This window comes from Anolis carolinensis, chromosome 2 (assembly GCF_035594765.1).
Source record: "Anolis carolinensis isolate JA03-04 chromosome 2, rAnoCar3.1.pri, whole genome shotgun sequence".
In the NCBI taxonomy this organism is placed as follows: Eukaryota; Metazoa; Chordata; class Lepidosauria; order Squamata; family Dactyloidae; genus Anolis; species Anolis carolinensis.
This window is the reverse complement of record NC_085842.1, coordinates 145,404,803-145,423,461: the sequence shown is the minus strand read 5'-3', so window position 1 is coordinate 145,423,461 and position 18,659 is coordinate 145,404,803. Positions and strand designations below refer to the sequence as shown.

The window sequence follows — 18,659 nt, the reverse complement described above, 5'->3', positions numbered from 1 at the left end:
TTGTAAAAATTGGCCTTCTCAGCAAATTAGGCTATAAATTAACCTTACTTGGCTAGGTCAGCGTTTTATGTAATCGTCTTTCATGGACTAGTCTGTCTGTCCAAAGCTGATGGACATAGATATATACACAGGAATTAGCATGCCCATATCTGCAGGGGATATGTTCTAAGACCCAGCATGGATCCTTGAAATAATGGACAAAAGTGGTCTTTGTACTTTGATTTATACTTGGACCAGAGGCATACCATGAAATCACACTGGAGGACCAAGAGAGGCCCACAAACACTTTTTTGAACATGAATGTGGATAAGAGGGCCATCCTATAGACAGGTAAAAAGATTAAAAGAGAAATCATATGTAATAATTAGCCAATTGTTAGAATGTCTGTAAAATTCCAATGCCTTTCAGAATCAGTGATGGCAACACAAGGTTATTCCAGTCAACAGCTGTAGTAATATGAAAATCGGATACAAATGTGTGGGGTATTTGTTCAGTTGATTTTGCTATGTGAACTGAAAATTTTCCTTCTGTAATTTACACAAAATGGAATGCAGCTTATCATAATCATGTATTTTTCTGACCTTTGCAATTCAGTTTCAAAAATAGTTTATTCATCAAAATTGCTTGCAAATGCAAACGCCTGAACAAATGCACAAAAGGCATTTTTTTTAAATACGTAGTTTTCATGTAGGCTAAAAATACTTATATTCTGTTGTGGAATTGAGGCAGAAAATACTTGGTGTAGGAAAAATCAGCCCACGTGAGGCAAGTGACACACAAAATAACTGTCCATTTCTATTTGAACACTAGACTGTTTCTCAAGCAACAGCCTTCAAATGCAAAGTTCTACAAATCTTGCCTCACATTAAAGAGATGAAATAGGAACGACTGAACAGTCTGGCCTTGAAAAGGTTAATTACAGAATTTGGAAATATAATACAAGTGGCAAAGAAAGCTATCAAAAGGAATGACAGATCTCCAAGCTGTGTGGTGGTGGTGGTGGTGGTAGTGGTGGGTGAAGAAGTACAGGATTAATAGGAGTTACTTATTGGTATAAAGTGCATTCAATCACTGTTATTATTGGAAAGACACAAGTCAAACTCCACGAACTCTGGAGCAGGCATTGTAGGCCTCATTCCATTTTACTGCAGGAGGTGCCTTTCCCCTTGAGCAGTCTTTGGAGAGAGTACAGGAAAGCCACACTGCACGAGAAACCTCTACTCATATTTTTGGCATCAACTTGCTAACATTTACAACAGTCCTGTCAGCGGCAGTGGGATGAGGCAGAAGCATGCTTCACACAACATACAGGTAAGTTTGCCGCTAGCAAAACAATTGTAAGAATTGAGATGTGGAATTGAATCCTGTTTTCCTATGTCCCGTATTATGAGTCTGTGGTTTTTGCCTGTTTTATAGTTTGAAATGTCATGTATTAAATGTTCATTTAGGCAGAAAGTATCAGTAACTGCAGTACTAACTATACTCTGTGTTATTCTTATCATAACAATACAGTAAATTAGTCACTTTTAATTAAAGAATATTACAAAAGATGTGCAAAACAATTTCCATGATTAAATATACACTGAAAAGCAACATGCAAATTGACAGTTGAATATATGCTTTAGTTAAATGACAAATTCCAATACCTTACAACTTGATGAACTAAGACTTCAGTTAATTTTGAAGCATGTGTAAAACTAAGAAAAGAGGTAACTGAATTTGTGCTTCAAGGGGAGATGACAGTGATTTCAAATTAAGTGTCTACATACATCCTTTTCCAAAACATTTGAAATACAAATGTGTCCTGGCTTTTATCGTTTCTACTCTTATAGGCACCAGCTTAGGTTATTGTCAACATATGGTAGGGCTGCTGTGAAATTGTGAGGGACAACGTAGAGCTATAGAAATACAAAAACATTTGATGCCCATTGGATTGTTGTCAACAGCCTCTTACACAACATTAAATGCCAACATTAATGGAGTAAGGTTCCACTGGAGGGAGGGTTATTTCCAGCCACGCTGTCGGTTTCACAACTCTTCAGCATTGTTTTATGCCACTTACTTCTTGCCCTACAAATGGCTATTGGGATCAACAATAATTATGTTTTGGGATATTTATTTTGGCACCTCTAACAAATGACATTATGAAGTTAATATCTATTCATAATAGTATGGAAATGAGCATTTGAGCATTCTTATCTATGGTGAGCAAGAACTCAAAACACTTGCCGATTAGTTTCTTGTATTTAGGAGGAAACAAGACCTGTAGAGGCAGAAGCTGCTGGTATAAATGTTCCAACTTGTCTGACAAGTCGCTCTCACCATCTCAAACCACGTCATTAGAACCTCAATTTTGACCTCTTTTTGAGGAGTCAGTCCTTACTGTGTGGCAGGCGCTAAGCTTTGTTCGTCAACTACGGAGAAAACCTCAGATGTCACAGGCTACAGAACCTTTACGAAAATTGAAGTAACAGCAGCAGCCAAATCTAACATGTAACACCAGCTGTTGATAGTTAACATATCAGTTCTCTGCCTTGTGGCTTACTCCATATCATGCTGGCTTGGGCTTCTTGAGGATATCGGTCCCATCTTGAGCAGCACTCTTGAGTGCTATGATAGTCAGAGGCTGTTTCTTGAGGAGGAGGGGGAGAATAATCAGGAGGGGGTCCAGTATCTTTCCCCTGCTATAGATGTCTGTCCAGTCAAAGTTTGTCATCAGTCATTTCTAGGAACTGAGCATAGACGTCCCTGGCACATTCCCCTTTTTGATTGAATAAAAATTTGTAGTAGCTGCCATCTGCACAGATTGCTAAATGAGAGAGAAGAGAAGGAGACAATGAGTGGCACTTTAGCCATGCTGCTTTTTATATATTGATCAGTTTCTGTATACATTGTTTAGCCGCCTTTTCATGCTGAGATCTCAAGTAGCAGCTTTGGGCCTTCATGGCTTGCAGTCTGAACATATTTGGTATCCCCATCAACTCCCTCACACTTAAATGTAGGAGACATAAGTAGATTAATGTGGATTTAAAAGCCCACCAAAATAATGGAACCACAATAAAACCCAGGATAGTGCTATAAAAATGTATTTCTGTGAGCCGTTTTTTGTTTGTTTGCTTGTTTGTTTTTTGCATGCACACCTTACCTAGGACAGAATTTGGTTCTGTTCCAAAGGCACAGATGCAGGGAGAGCCAGAGGGAACCTGAAATTTGGAGAAACTCCACTTGGAACTGAAATACTTGGGCAGGAAACTGGCTGACGCTAAGCTGAAAGAGACAGAAAGTTCCCTCAGTATTTCAAGCACCACAGCAAACTGCCACAATTTACTTTATTGATAAATTTTCATTTTACTAATATTTCACCTTTCCTACAGATAAAGTTTGAGCTAGTGAATAAAATATAATGTAATGCCAAATTATACATTAAAATCTAAAAGTAAACCACTTTAATACATGACTTAACCAACAGCACTTACCAGTTAAAACCAACTTTAAGCTTAACAGCCAAAAGCTTGTCTGAATAAAAATAGCTTGATTTGCTGGGAAAAGACCACGGAGAAGATTGTTCCTACCCCAAAGGCCATTTGGACACAGAATAGGAAGAAAAAAACACCTCTCTTCAGGATCCAAGCCCTAAACTGGCTTACATGGAAAAAGCAGCATTCCCAGCAGCCTAGCTCCAAGTTGCCGAAAGCTTTACAGATCATACTAGCACTTGAGGGGTTGTCCAGAAATTGACTGGTACTTCATGAAGGAGTCATATAGTACTGCCCATAAACAGATGCAATCTATAGTCTGATGAAACAGGTTTCTGAACATTCGCTGAAAGCATCCCCATAGGCCTGGGCTTGGGGTTAAATCAAGGAATACAGCCAAACTGCATAGCTTTGTTGTTTACATTTTTTATTTGCAAGAATACTTAACATATAGAAAAATACACATGTAATAAAATGCAATTTTTGGAGGAAATGTTGTAGAGCAGTTAATGACATAACTCGCTGATTATTCTTATACTTGCCAAAGGCACTGCCCTAAATTCATCCAGAAAAAGATGGGGCTTGTTTTCTAGGAGCTGCACTTTTATTCATATGGACAATGAAAATAAATAATGTTTTCTTAAAACTGCCCAAGTTTGCTTCATTTGTTTTAATCTAAACTTGTGTGCTAAACTTCTCAGATAAATCCATGTCCCATCAATTTGAATACCATGAAGAAATACATCCAGTGAGTTGCCTGTTTTCCACTGGTTTGCTATACGTTCCCTGACTACTTAAAACAAAAAAGAAATGAGGTCTTTATGTTGTATATTAATGTTTGGGTCTGTTAAAATGTGTAGTAAAGCAAGATTTAGATAGAGGAGTTTAAAATGTTTTAATGTTTTTCAGAAATCTTAAAATTTGTAAGCCCTTAAGATAATGACTAATTTTTGGGTGTGAAGAGCACTGAACATAATTTTCCAAAGTATTGCCTAAAATGTACTCCTATCTCTCTTGTGCACCAGGATTTGGTCTCTTTTTTTCTCTACAGTTTTTATCAGAGATATTGTTGAGAGTACTTCCTTCTGTTTCAATGCATTTACTGACACTTTAATATTTTTTCCAGAATCCTACATTGCTACATAGCAGATTCCAGCCAGACTTTGCAAACTTCCTATTTGCTGTTAAGGATGGACAGCGAAGGTCACGTGGCAGTTTACCAATACAAGTTACGAACAAGATAGGTTCTGTAGGCTTCTTGTTAAGTTGTATTTGTATGTAAGTCGGAACAGGTACATTTTTTAAGTGTAACTCCAGCCAAAAATATATATCTTCTAGCTTTGGATAGCAAATGAAAGGGTTAACACCACTGTAGTGTTTGTTTTGCTGCCTGGGCCCCTGTTCAGAAGATTTCATCTCACTTTCTGTCACTGTGATAACTGGATTTTGAAAAATTTGGGTTGCTAACTCTTGCAGGAGTGAATTTCCCTTCCTAAGGGCAGATTTCTCTTACTTCCTGTTGTCTCACCCCCATTCTTAATTTGAGTCATTTGTAACTCCCCAACTGCCTGTAAATGGGATTTGGGGGGCTTTCACAGTCAGAGCTACATAGGGATCATGAATATGTAGTAGATGCAAATACGTAACTGCAGGTTATGTATTCGCTACCACCCATAAGGGTTCTGTCCAACATTTCCAAACTCATATTTCTGTTAAGTATATAATATCTTGCAGAGTTGAGATCTTAATTTCCACCTTTGGGAAGATAGGGCAGAATATACATAAAGTTTTTTAAATTATTATTTCATTTTTTTTGTTGTACAAGCTAGGATGGCAAACTCAAGATCAATTTCTGTCTGGCTGTTTACCACAACATATCTGGCATTTGTCTGCAATCATTTCAACCAAGGTAGAGTCGCCAAGACCACAGAAGCCTTGTGCACTTAGGCATAGTATGGGAACAATAAACTTCATGGTGATCCTTTCTCAAAATCAATTTCTATGAGTGGTCAATGCACTTGTGTTGTTCTAACTAATGGAATAGAGAAAAAAGGAACACACTTGGCAACACATATATGGTTTCTCCTCTACCTCTACAGAACAATCCTTTATAGTAAGCACTAACTCTTCATTCTCAAAGAAAATAATCATTCATACACCACTTATGTGTCATTGCAATTCCCCTTACCTTGACTGTTTGTTCCTTTTAGGATCCTCAGCAGCAAATATGTGAACTGTGGCATGGTCACTGGACACACAGATGAGAGAAGCATCTTGGTTGAAGTTAATGCTAATGGAGATCAGAAACAAATCTGTTTAATACAGCTACTGTTACCAAATGAGTGGCTTTACAAAAACTTTATACACTAGGTACACAGTGTTTCTAAATGTTAAAGAAAACCTAGCAGCTTTTCCAGGAGATAACAAACAGTATTTGTGCAGCTACTCTCCACTAAAATAGATTTTCTTCTGAGAAGGTATAAGTCCTACCCAGGATGTCTAGACCTTCTCTGACTGTATTTTGGAGAATTACATCCCCTTCAATAATAAATCAAAGAATAAATTTCAACAACGATAAAAAACACATTTTGTGATCATCAACTGTAAGAGTCTAAATTGGAAAAAAATGAACCCAGGCAGCTTAGTAGTACATGACAGGGACAGGAAAAAACATATTCATGCCTTTTTTTAAAAAAAGTCCTCCATATTTTTTTTAAAAAAAACTCCATATTACCTTAAAAAGAGGAACATGATATAGGGCATTTCTACAAACTCAGAATTAGGTAAGTGCCCAAGGGGCACGTTATTCAAAGTGAGTTATGCCTTTCACTGCCCAGAGAGACAACAGAGGCATGTGATCTCAAACTAATATGATCTCAGTCATATGTTGGACCTACACTAGGGTTCTTCTAGATTTGAGGAGTAAATTTTTCTCTTCTCTGAATTTATTTATGGCATCAGTTATGGATCAAAAGCACTATACCACAGATACATTATAGCACTAACTTAAAAAAGGAGACGAGAACATATTATTCTGGTATGTCTCAGAATGAGAAAAAAAACACTCAAGGATAGGAATCAAATATCACAGCTGGTGTCAGAAATTACCAGAACATAGACTGGGATAACAAATGTCATTTGTATATATTTTATTAAAAAAAAACCTACAGCAACAAACTCTACAGTCTCACAATGGATTTTCCCTATTTGGAGGAGCCCAGAAAGAGAGAAACAAAGCACTCCATCAGAAGACCCAACTACCTCATGAACAGACAGCCACAAAGGAAGGTGATGGATTACTGTATTATTTTTCCACTAACCTAGATGGTCCCTCCACAGTAAGGACCTTGTGGTGCCATTCTCAGAGAAGATGTATCCAAAATGGGATATATTTAACCCTCTAGATGGGCGCAGTGGCTGTTACATTGCGTGCTCAGGTCCTGAGCGCCATCTGCCAAATGCAGTCTCGGCAGATTTGAATTTATCTATTTTATGCTGCCTGACAAACATAGCAGGAGTGCTCCAGAGTGTTTTTATTCCAAAAATCTCCCAAAACAAACCTCTGAAGCAAAAAGTGGCAGATGTGGCCACTGCTTTGGTAGAATGAACTTCAGTGTCACATGTCTAGGCCCCTTGGCAAGGTGGCAGGCCATGCAGATATTGCTTCTATCCACCTGGCTACAGTGGATCTGAAAACCTGGCACTGAAGATAAAAGGAGTCCAATTAATGTCTAAATGATCTTGTTCTAGTAATGTAAACTTTCAAAATATGCTTTCCCTGAAGATGGTGGTGCTATGGCCAATCCAATGGGTGTGATGCTTTTGGATAGAACAAGAGAAACTCTTGAGAAACCAGAGAGCAAGAAAGAAATGGCTACAGTGAGGCAAGTCCTAGATGAAAATTATTGTACTTATGTATACAGGTGGTATGAGTCAGCCTGGGGGTGAATGGACTCCACGACATCCATATAACACACATGGTCTCTTTGCTTTAACTTAGGGAAAGGCCATATTAAAAAAAAGTTCAGTATACTCTGGAGTTTTCCCAAGCTTTGGGCCTGTGTAAACGGTTGGGCCGTTTCCTATTTGGAAATGGCTATGGCTGTTCAGACTGCCATCCTGCTTTCCCCAGGAGCCTGGGCACAGAAATGACACTTGCCTTGCCTTGTTCTGGCTTTTGTAGTGGCCATCAGCACAGAACTCCATAAAGCAAAATGATATTTTGCAGTCACATTCAGAATCTGTGCCGAAGATGAGAAGACACTGATGCAGCTGGGAACCACTGAAGATAGCTAAGTATATTTAACCAAAATCTAAGAACCAGTTCTGCTTGGGAAAAAGAGGGTAGAGATAATGAAGTTCTCCAGTAGTTGCCAAATCAACCAAATTTAATTACCCTCTAGTAGCAGATCACTAAAAAAATATTCTCCATGTGAATGATAACATAAATCCTGGTTGTAGCATGAAAATGGCAGGACAACAGGGTGTTCTCAGCCTCCCCTGAATCGCTCTAGAAGGCTAACAGGAGTCAAGCTTTCCTTCCAGATAATCTATGACTTTCCTGCCTTTCTGAATGATATGCCCACTTTGTGTGAATCCCTCCTCTCTTGAACTCAGATAATATGGCTTCAAATGTCTTAGTCCCCATAGGGGAGATGGTGGCGGGATATAAATAAAGTTTTATTATTATTATTTTATTATTAGTTTACTATCTCACATGTAGTCACTGCCAACAAAGCTGTATATTTAGAGTACATTTATTTATGCATTGCTTTTTTTCAAAAATCTCCATACTACCAGCAAATATTCTGCAGTATTCATTTCTAATAAGAGACACTGATTTGTCCAGATCTTAGGTAAAGAACCATAGTGAAAAGTACCATTATTAAAAATATGCCTTTATTTCTAACACCCTGCTATCTTCAGAAGGTGTAAACATGTACCAAAGAATAACTTAATCACAGTAAAAACAATAATTAAGCCTTAGGAAAGTGTACTGCTCTTGTCCTCTTAAGATGTCATGCTTATATTCCAAACAAAACGTAAGTTATTAAAAGTCCAGAAATTCTTCCCTTTACATACTGAACTTCACTAACCCCCATATGATAGTGAGACACTAATTTGGAACTGGTTGAAGGTACTAGCTGTTTTGGCTAAAATTTCATACAAAGTGTCAAAGATGAAAGATTCACAGAGAAGTTGCTCCCTCTTAACAACAGAACCCCTGAGCTCATCTTAAAGCACAAACATTCATTTGTGCACCTATCTCTTTGAGGCCCCACCAAGATAAAATAAGTCGCTGGAGGCTCCCTCAACTACTCAGCAGAGCAAAGCTTACCAGTAGATATTAGCCGCCTGAGATCCCCTACGCAGCTCCTGGATTAAATGCCCAGATGAAGTATCAAATATTCTTATGAGGGTCCCCTAGAAACAAATAACAAAAATTCATAAGGATATGAAAAGTCGCACTATATCTTCTATCTAATATAAGGATGAAGGTGCAAATTATACTTTTTTCAAAATGCTTTTAGCACACCTCTACAGCTTCACATTATATTCCCTCTCACGCACGAAGCTTGCCTTCCTTTCCTCTTACTCTCTTAAATATATAATGGAGCAGAAGCTGAGAACTATCTCCAGTCTTATCAAAAAATGTCAAACATTAAAAAAAATATTTAATACTAACCTATTGGTGAGTTGGGAAATTCAACACATAAATATCCCCAAGTTCAGTGCCAAAGAAATTACTTCAAATGGATAAATAAAAACAAAGTTTACCCAAACAAAATATATAAATTCTTGTTCGTTTTAAAGTGTTTTCGAACTGCCAACCTAGCAGTTCGAAAACATGCAAATGTGAGTAGATCAATAGGTACCGCTCCAGCGGGAAGGTAATGGCGCTCCATGTGGTCATGCCGGCCACATGACCTTGGAGGTGTCTACAGACAATGCCGGCTCTTCGGCTTAGAAATGGAGATGAGCACCAACCCCCAGAGTCGGTCACGACTAGACTTAATGTCAGGGGAAAACCTTTACCTTTAAGGTGTAAAAGAGTGCATGAAAAAACTTGCAGCATGGGGGAAGAGCCAAAAAGTCAATATAAATAGCAGAGGAACTTATCAAAAGTTTTATAGGAGATTCAAGTTGCATAAATGATTTGTCTTTTGACAAGTGCTTGCAAAAAACAATGTGTAATTCTACAACATGCTGGTGCTTCCCAGAAAACCAATTTTAAATTTTGTAAACAATTCCTTCAAGCATTACCAATAGACTTTTCTAAATTAATGGAGAGCACACTTTAAAGGCATGTAGAATCTCTCTCTCCCCCCCCCTTCCCAAATTATGTCTCTAGGGTAGTTATTTATCTTTCACATCTCAAAACTCACTAGAATGGCCTGCATAAACAAACTTTCATCTGATCTACCAAAGACAGGGGATATTAACAAGTTAATATTAAATTTTAAAAATCAATAAATGCCTTTTGTATAGGCAGTCCCTGAGTTACAAACATCTGACTTTCAAATGACTCATCGTTAAGAATAGGGTGAGACAACAGGAAGTGAGAGAAATCTACCCCTTGGAAGGGAAATTCACACCTGAAAGAGTTATCAGGGGGGAAAGGTGCTTCCAACTGAAGTTTTATCACCAGTCCTTGTTTCCACAGCAAGCCAAATTCAGTTATCACAGGGACAGAAATTGAGGTGAAATCTTCTGAACGGGCACAGACAGGAAAACAAACATCACCCTTTCCTGTGCTATCTAAAGCTAAAAAATACATATACTTTTGGCTGGAGTTACACTTTAAAATGTACCTGTTCTGACATACATACAAATTCAACTTAAGAACAAACCTACAGAACCTATCTTGTTCGAACCTTGGGGACTGCCTGTATTGCAAATTACTCAAAAATACAGAAGTAGATCCAAATTTAATTTCTGTTTCTCCACTCAGGATTAGCAAATTAATAAAAATAAGATACAAATCCTCATGAAGATATTACTGAAAATCAGTTTGAATGCTGGGCTATTTTCCAACCAGCCATGTAGCACAACTGTTTGCTTACTTTTTCTGAAGCTGTGGCAATCCTTGTTCCCTGCAAGTTGAGAGCTATGCAACTTAGGATCCCTTCATGAGCAGGAATATCTACTGGAGGTTTTTCTGTGTTTGCCAAGTCTACTATCTGCACATGACCAGTATGTGTTCCAGGGAATGCAAGCAGGGAGTTATTACTGTTTGGGCACAGGACACAGAGGCCTGAAATATAATGGAAAATGTTGAAATGCAATACTAAAACTTAATACACCACCAAAAACAAAGCTTTCCCCAAATCCCAACACTGCTCTGATTCTTCCTCAACGATTTTGTGAAATGGAAATTGGTTGAAGCTTAAGAATCAGGGTACGGTACTTGCACAGGTAGTAAGCTACTTGTTTATGCAAATATGTAGTCAGGTGTATTGAGGGCTATTCAGGTTGAACATCCCTTATCTGGAATTCCGAAATTCAAAATACTCCAAAATCTAAAATTGTCAACATGGGTGGCTGAGATAGTGACGTCTTCGCTTTCGCATGGTTCAGTGCAAAGGAATTGTGTGTTTAGACGTGGGTCTTATCTTCAAGGTATCTCATTATGTATGTATAAACAAATGCATATTTTCCAATCTTTGATAAAAATTCAAAATCCAAAACACATCAAGTCTCAAGCATTTTAGATATATAAGCAAAATGGCTTATTATACCTCCATTTTCATTCCAGGTGCCTTTCTGATCTTATGTCCAGTGGGTCCTTGGTATCCAGCACTCTCAACTGGTTTCAGGATGCTCCCATGGATACCAACATCCATGGATGCTAAAGTCCCATTATATACAACAGAGGAATAAAATGGTGTCCCTTTTGTAAAATGGCAAAATACTGTTTAAATCCTTCTTACAGATTTTGTAACAGAGACAGCTAACCTTTAGGATTGTAGCAGGTTTCGAAGACATGCAATTGGTGAGGGTTGTGCGTGAACGTGAAAACTTTAATCATCGAATCCAAAACTACCACAATTCTGAAAGAGAGAAACCATCAACAAATATGCTTGTGTTACCATCGAATATTGTACACTGCTGAATTTAAGCCAGTACTAGAAACAGTCTCCTGTCTTCATTTTAGGGCAGAACTACTTTCAGAACTACTTCTATGTTGTATCAGAAGGCAGTACTAATAGTCTAAACTGCAGAGGCTCTCACTTATCTCTGCAAAGTATAACCCAAATTACCTTTGCAGCAGTAACAAGACACTTTGATCCTGATATACATTGACTTTGAAAGTGTGATTAAAAATGCCAATTTAAGATGGGTTTATCACAGTAACTATTTAGAGGAGACAAGGGGAGAACACTTTGCATCCCCAAGCTTCTTAAGACTTATCCAAAACTTTTTTTATATTTCTACCAGCACAAGCTGCTCCTATAGTGGAAGCATGCACATCTCCTCGTCCAAGACTGGCTTCCAATAAGACAGCAACTCTTCCCTTTTGTCAACTCAAAAACAGCTTTAAGAATGTCCAAAGTGCTAGTTTACTATGACCGCCCCCTTGGTTTTTGCTTCTGTGAAAAAATAGAAGTGAGGGTACAGAGTAAGTTGGGTACAAATAAAAGGACTGCAGCCAGACTCACCTGTCTCTTCTCAGCTTTACTGCTTTGACCTCTGTGGAAAATTCTATCTCAATAACAGTCTTCTTTTTCAGATCATCCCAGATCATCACTGTAGTAGTAGAATTGCCTTGATTAGTCTTAAAACAAAAACTGAGACTATAGTGCAGCACATCTACTGATTCCCCATTGAAAGTCTAGCTCCATGATGAACAGTGACACCCCAAACTATAGTTTGTGTTAGTTCGTTTAAAGAAGTGCAAAGAAAAGCAGAATATCCCAGGTATGGATCTACAAAATCCCATAATTTATATGCAGGAAGGGGAAGCATGTGGCCCTGTGTTGGTTGACTCCCACCAGCACCTTTTATGGGACCTGAGCTCAAACAATATCTAGAGGGATCCTCTTACCTATAACTATCCCAATCTATACATATCAGTCACATCCCAGCAATTATTCTTATTTCATTCTTTCATCTCCAACCTGGGACATGAGAGAAGCCTCCCACAAGGATGGTAAAATATCAAACATCTGGGCATCCTCTGAGCAACGTCCTTGCAGACAGCCAATTCTCTCACACCAGAAGCGACTTGCAGTTTCTCAAGTCGCCTCTCTCTCTCTCTCTCTCTCTCTCTCACACACACACACACACACACACAAATCTCCAACCTGACTCCTATTCAGATAATGCCATTAGTATTTTATTTCTACTTGGATACAATACCATCATTGCTAATTTAAGAGTGTATTTATCCTTTGACCCTAGGAAAGACAAATTGAGATCAGCTAGGAATTGCCATCAAAAGAAAGGGTTCTCATATCTCTCCTGCATAAAAGCAACAGCTGCATCCACATTTGTTCAGATTGCAAGCCATTCAAACAGTTTTAGATAGAAAAACACCTGCTCAATTAAAACGACTAGGAAATGTTTAACAAAGTCCTACATTATTCTACTTCTTGCTCAATACTATACCTTTATTCGGTGGATATTTGGGCTTCTTTCCTCCACCGACCAAAGCTAAATAATTGCAGCGAAACAACATTTCAACATGGCCAACACCTCCTTCAAGGAATTCTAGTCAGGAAAAGAGAATTTTACTATAATATTCAAAGTGAAGACTCACTAGGGTTTTGACAACAAACAGTTCTGTGATACCTCATAAACCTTTGTGGATAATAACCTACTTTATACGATAACATATGACAAATAAAACTGTTACGTTCGATATACATAGGGACTAAATATCCTAAATGCACCAGATTCTGCCTGATTTTGAAAGTCTAGCCTCAAATACTATGAAATTCATACACTGACAGACACACGCACACACAAATTCTAAATGACTTTTTAAATCATTTTTCCACCTTCTCTCCCCGTTTTCTCACCTACTTCCCCCCCCCCCACCTCTTTGCACTATTCCCACCAATTTTGTTTTCCTCGCTTTCGCTGTATTAACACTTATAAACCAATAGTCCCCGCGGGGAGATGGTGGCGGGGTATAAATAAAGTTTTATTATTATATATATATATAAAATTCTAAATGACTCCCCCCCCCCCTTTCCAACAGATCAACAAGGCAATTTCTGCATGATGCTGTAATATATTTGTTCAAGAGGAGTCTTTCCTAAGTATCACATTAAAATGAAATCTTTCCTTTGTCCATTTATCTAGCCTGTACTTTACTTTCTGATCATGACATAAATATTCAAAACCTGATGAATCAGTAAACACTACCACTAAGAGACAATGGATATTCACCAAAGCTTTAAAAATTCACTGAAATTCATGAAAATTGAATATCTTGTTTTAAGGTTGCGAACCTATACACAGTTATGCGTACATTCATGCCTTCAAGTCGCCTGCTGACTTATGGCGACCTCATGAATGTCATAGAGTTTTCTTAGATGAGGAATACTGAGAAGTGGTTTGTCATTTCCTTCCTATTAAATATTACTTAAGAACAAGTCTTACTCAACTCAGTGGTGGCTCCCCAGCTGTGGAACACCCTCCCCAGAGATATTAGACAAGCTCCAACTCTTTTCGGCTTTAGAAGAGCCCTAAAAACATGGTTATGTACCCAGGCTTTCAATGAATAAACAATAAAGATGATACGGACTGACTCATGGATAAAGCACGAGGTTACCGGACGAAAGGATCTGAGCATACATATTTTTTAAATTTATATACTGTAATTTTATATTTTATTTAATAGTTTTTAATTGATTTTATGTATTGCAGATTGATTTTGTATAGGCATCTAATTGTGCCAGTGTTGTAAGCTGCCCTGAGTCCCTTTGGGTGAGAAGGGCGGGATATAAATATTGGAAATAAAAAATAAACTCAGTGGAAGTTCTTTCCAAGGAAAAGTGCACAAAATGCCACTGTAGATGGATTACTTTCAAAGAAAGCGCATAAAACAAAGCAACTATGGAAAAGCCAACTTACCTTGTTTCTCCTTTTCTTTGAGTGGATCTGCATTAAACACTCTAAATCCATTTTCCATCCCACATGCAAAACACCCTAAAAGAAAAAAAAGAAAGAAAGAAGACTAGACAACCACTTCAGGGTATATAGGATTCAAACCAATGGTGGAAGGATCAAGCTCAGTAAGAGAGTTTGCATTTTCATATAGAAGGCCCCTGCTTCAATGCCTGGCATCCCTCACAATAAGGACTCAGTTAGATGATTATAGGAAATAACTCTGCCTGAAGTTTGTTGCTGTCAGTTGAAAAAGACAGGGCTACACAGACCAGTACCTTGATCTGGTGTAGCACAGCATCCTATGACAACTTCTCCTATTCCTGTCAGGCATAGATCTCACAGAATGTTGAATTCCTTAATTCAGTAGACTTGAATTAAAACAGCAGTAACTCTCAGGAGCTCTCAAAACAACCTTGAGAGGACAACCTGCTTGCTCAAGATCAGCCCATTATTTTCAGGTGTCTCCAATTCAGGTTCAACACTATCCACTTACCCTTACAAAGATGTCTTTTTAAGTCTTACAAGGTATGTGTAGGTCAATACTATTCCATTTTAAATAGTAGTGGAGAACCAAAGAAGAAAGAGAATGCCTACATGATGGGACACAAGTCTCAACCTATGCACAAATCTCAAACATCCCACTGATTCATGTGCCTTCAGAAGACCAAAAACTTGCCTGTAAAATGGTTGTAGCCTGAAATGCTTTCTTAGACTAACAGAACCGAGAAGACCTATTAGATGGAGTCTCTAAGGATACAGGAAAGATCACCATGTCAGATATAATTGAATATAATTAATCAGCTCTCACAGAACATGCTTGTTTTTGAAAGGTCTGTCAATTAGAAGGAACAATTCCAGTTTATTTTGGCCAATGGGAACTACTGAGAAAAATAACATCTTTTATCTTTTACTTCTCTGTCACTTATACTGAAAACACACCATATTTCCATTTGTTTATTTTCCACGGAGTTCAGACCAGTGTTTCTCAACCTGTGGGTCCCCAGGTGTTTTGGTGACAACTCCCAGAAATCCCAGCCAGTTTACTAGCTGTTAGGATTTCTGGGAGCTGAAGGCCAAAACATCTGGGGACCCACAGGTTGAGAACCACTGGTCTAGAGTAAAGGCTCTGAGCCAGCCAGTGTTTCTTAGCTCACCATAATAATGTATAAGTGAGCTTTCGGATGGAAACTAAAGATTACTCAGGAACATTCAAATATTTCTGCAAAATCTGAACAAACAAAATATGGAACCCCAAAGTTTTTTTAGGAGTCTACAAACTAAGGGCTTGAATACATGTACTCACTCAACTTGAATTCCCTCCCTCCTGCAAACCATCCCACTTTCCCTTTGAGGAGGGGAAAGGAAGGAAAGGATGCGGAAATCTCATCCATCAACTGACCATTCTGTTGCTTGAGAGACATCATTGATTTTTTTACTTTGAAAAGGGGACCTTTTAAGCTACTGATTTCAGCTACTTCCTTAATCTGTTTTCTCTTCCTCCGCAGAGTAGGCCTCAAACCAATGAGTTCAAATTACAAGACAAGAATGTTCGCCAATGAGCCAGTAAACAGTAAAATATACTGCTTCAGTATATAACCCACTATAACTCTCCTTTGTTAGAATAGAGCTGCTTATCAGATATGACTCAAGTCAAAGTATCTGCACAAAGCAAGATTTTCTGGAATGAAAGTTACTGATAAGGTAATATACGCATTCTAATTTGCATAACTGTAGTGATTCACATCCAAAACAAGAGAAAAAAAGTTAGTTGATGTTTTCTGTTTAAAAGCTATTCAAGCTGTTAAGGATATCTATTCATGTACCTATGAAAGCAGGGCCCCCTGAAAAGGCTGCATTTTGATGAGAAGGGGACTGAGGAAAGAATCTGAGGAACACAATGATGCAGGGTATAGGCCTCAGCCGACCCAAGTGTCAGAATCAGTGCCCTTCCGCACAGCCCTATAATCCAGAGTATCAAGGCAAAATAGCCCACCGTATCTGCTTTGAACTGGAATTTCTGAGTTGACATTACCATATATTCCAGTTCAAAGCCGATAATGTGGGATTTTGTGCCTTGATAGTCTGGCTTATATGGCTGTGTGGAATGTCCCTTAGAAGGCTGTGTTTGAGGCCAATGCAACCCCAGGCCAATCCTTGTGGCCCCCTTGGAAGTGAGTTACATTTGCAAATGCTGCAGAGGCAATGCCAATGAGCACAAAGGCAAATCTGACAAACATGACTTGCACTCACAGTCTTGGTTATATTCAGCATCTTAAGGGAGCATATTTCACACAAGGAAGCCCAGAAGAAAGGCAGGAAAAGCCCAGCCACGGAGGAGCACAAAAAGGGGGGAAAGAGGGCAGGCAGGACCATGGGTGCATCTACACTGTAGGATTAATGTGGTTTGATACCACTTTAGCTGCCATGGGAAATGCTATGGAATCCTGGGAGTGGTAGTTTGGCGAGGCACCAACACTCTTTCGCAGGAGGAGGATAAATAACTCCCATGATTCCATAACGTCGAGCCAAGGCGGTTAAAGGGTGCATCAAGATTGTAGAAACAATGTATTCTGACCCCACTTTAACTGCCAGGTCTGTGTGCTATGGGAGATGTAGTTTTCCAAAGCCCTGCCGAAGCCCCGGCCCCTACAAACTCGCGGGCATTGGGCCCTGGCGGTTCACGGGGTGCGAAAGGGCAGCCCTTGTGCACCGAGGATGCGCCCCAGCCCCGCCTCCAAGGCGCCCGGACAATAAACAAGAAGCTCCGGCCTAGGCGCCCAACCTCCCTGGGGATGAGTGGGCCTCGTCTGCGGGCGGGCAGGGAGGGGGAGCGGGGCCTGCTCTTTACCGTGGTCCTGGTTGAAGCCGGCGAAGAGGAGCCCGTTCCCGTGCGGGTTGGCCGGGAGCAGGTTCATGGCGCCGGGCGCCTCCTGGGAGAACGGAGAGGCGGCGGCGGGGCCTCCTTCAGTCCATCGGGGGAGACAGGGAGGGGGGGCGGAGGGAGGCAGGCCCCGGGCGGAGGGCGGGCTCCTTCCTTCCGCACTGGGCAGGCGCGCCTGCGAACGAACGTTCAGCAGCCCGGCGGTGGAGCGCCGAGCGCCTCGAGCAGAGCGGAAGCCACGCCCCCGCCTTGCACTCACTGACTGACTGGCGCCGCCCGGCCAGGCTCCGCAGAGCGCATCGATCCCCGGCTGGAGCCCGTGCTCGGCGTGCCTTCCAATCCCTGGCCCTGTTACGATGATGCCAGGATAGGCACCCCCCAAGTTAGCTTCTGTTGTAGGTTTGTTCTGAAGCTGAATTTGATTGTACGTCGGAACAGGTACATTTTTAAGTGAAACTCCAGCCATAGAAGCATAGGGAAGGATTAACACCCCTGTGGTGTTTGTTTTGCTCTATGTGCCCCTGTTCAGAAGACCCCCCCCCCTGCCCCTTTCTGTCCCCGTGACAATTGGATTTTGGAAATTTGGCCTGTTGTGGAAACAAGGATTGGTGATAAATCTTCATTGGAGACACCTCTTTTCCCCATGATAACTCTCCCAGGAGTGAATTTCTCTTCCCGGGAAAGATGTCTCTCACTTCTTATTGTCTCACCCCTGTTGGCACCTATGAGTCATAGAATCCTAGTTGGAAGAGATCTCGTGGGCCATCCAGTCCGACCCCATTCAGCCAAGAAGCAGGGAAATCGCATTCAAAGCACCCCCGACAAATGGCCATCCATCCTCTGCTTAAAAGCTTCCAAAGCCGCCTCCATCACACTCTGGGGCAGAGTGTTCCACTGCTGAACAGCTCTCTCACACAGTCAGGAAGTTCTTCCTCTTCCTGATGTTCAGGTGAAATCTCCTTTCCTGTAGTTTGAAGCCGTTGTTCCATGTCCTAGTCTCCAAGGCAGCAGAAAACAAGCTTGATCCCCTCACATCTTGATACATACGGTAGCCCTCATCATGTCACCTCCCAGCCTTCTCTTCTGCAGGCTAAACATGCCCAGCAGCTCTTTAAGCAGGCCCTTGTTCTCCAGGCCCTTGATTTTAGTCGCCCTCCTCTGGACATATTCCAGCTTAGAGTCAA

At 40.1% G+C, this 18,659-nt stretch overlaps 1 protein-coding gene across 1 annotated transcript; it reads right to left on the bottom strand.

The window, feature by feature from the left end:
- Positions 1-1,507: 1,507 nt before the first annotated feature.
- Positions 1,508-17,664, bottom strand: wdr45b (WD repeat domain 45B). The gene is made up of 10 exons (XM_003217064.4): positions 17,443-17,664; positions 14,559-14,633; positions 13,086-13,187; positions 12,137-12,224; positions 11,433-11,527; positions 10,541-10,731; positions 8,815-8,900; positions 5,665-5,766; positions 3,146-3,267; positions 1,508-2,809 (listed from the first exon to the last, which is right to left on the bottom strand). Exons 1-10 carry the CDS (start codon positions 17,507-17,509, stop codon positions 2,703-2,705), a joined length of 1,035 nt encoding a protein of 344 aa, XP_003217112.1. The 5' UTR covers positions 17,510-17,664; the 3' UTR covers positions 1,508-2,702.
- Between the last annotated feature and the right edge of the window lie 995 nt (positions 17,665-18,659).

Excerpts from the sequence above, each read along its gene's own strand:
- wdr45b (XM_003217064.4), bottom strand. The coding sequence starts at position 17,509 with ATGAACCTGCTCCCGGCCAACCCGCACGGGAACGGGCTCCTCTTCGCC. Across the intron at positions 5,767-8,814 it reads CAGGCGGCTAATATCTACTG|CATTAACTTCAACCAAGATG; the intron begins GTAAGCTTTGCT and ends GATCTCCATTAG. Across the intron at positions 2,810-3,145 it reads AGAACCAAATTCTGTCCTAG|CAATCTGTGCAGATGGCAGC; the intron begins GTAAGGTGTGCA and ends TCTCTCATTTAG.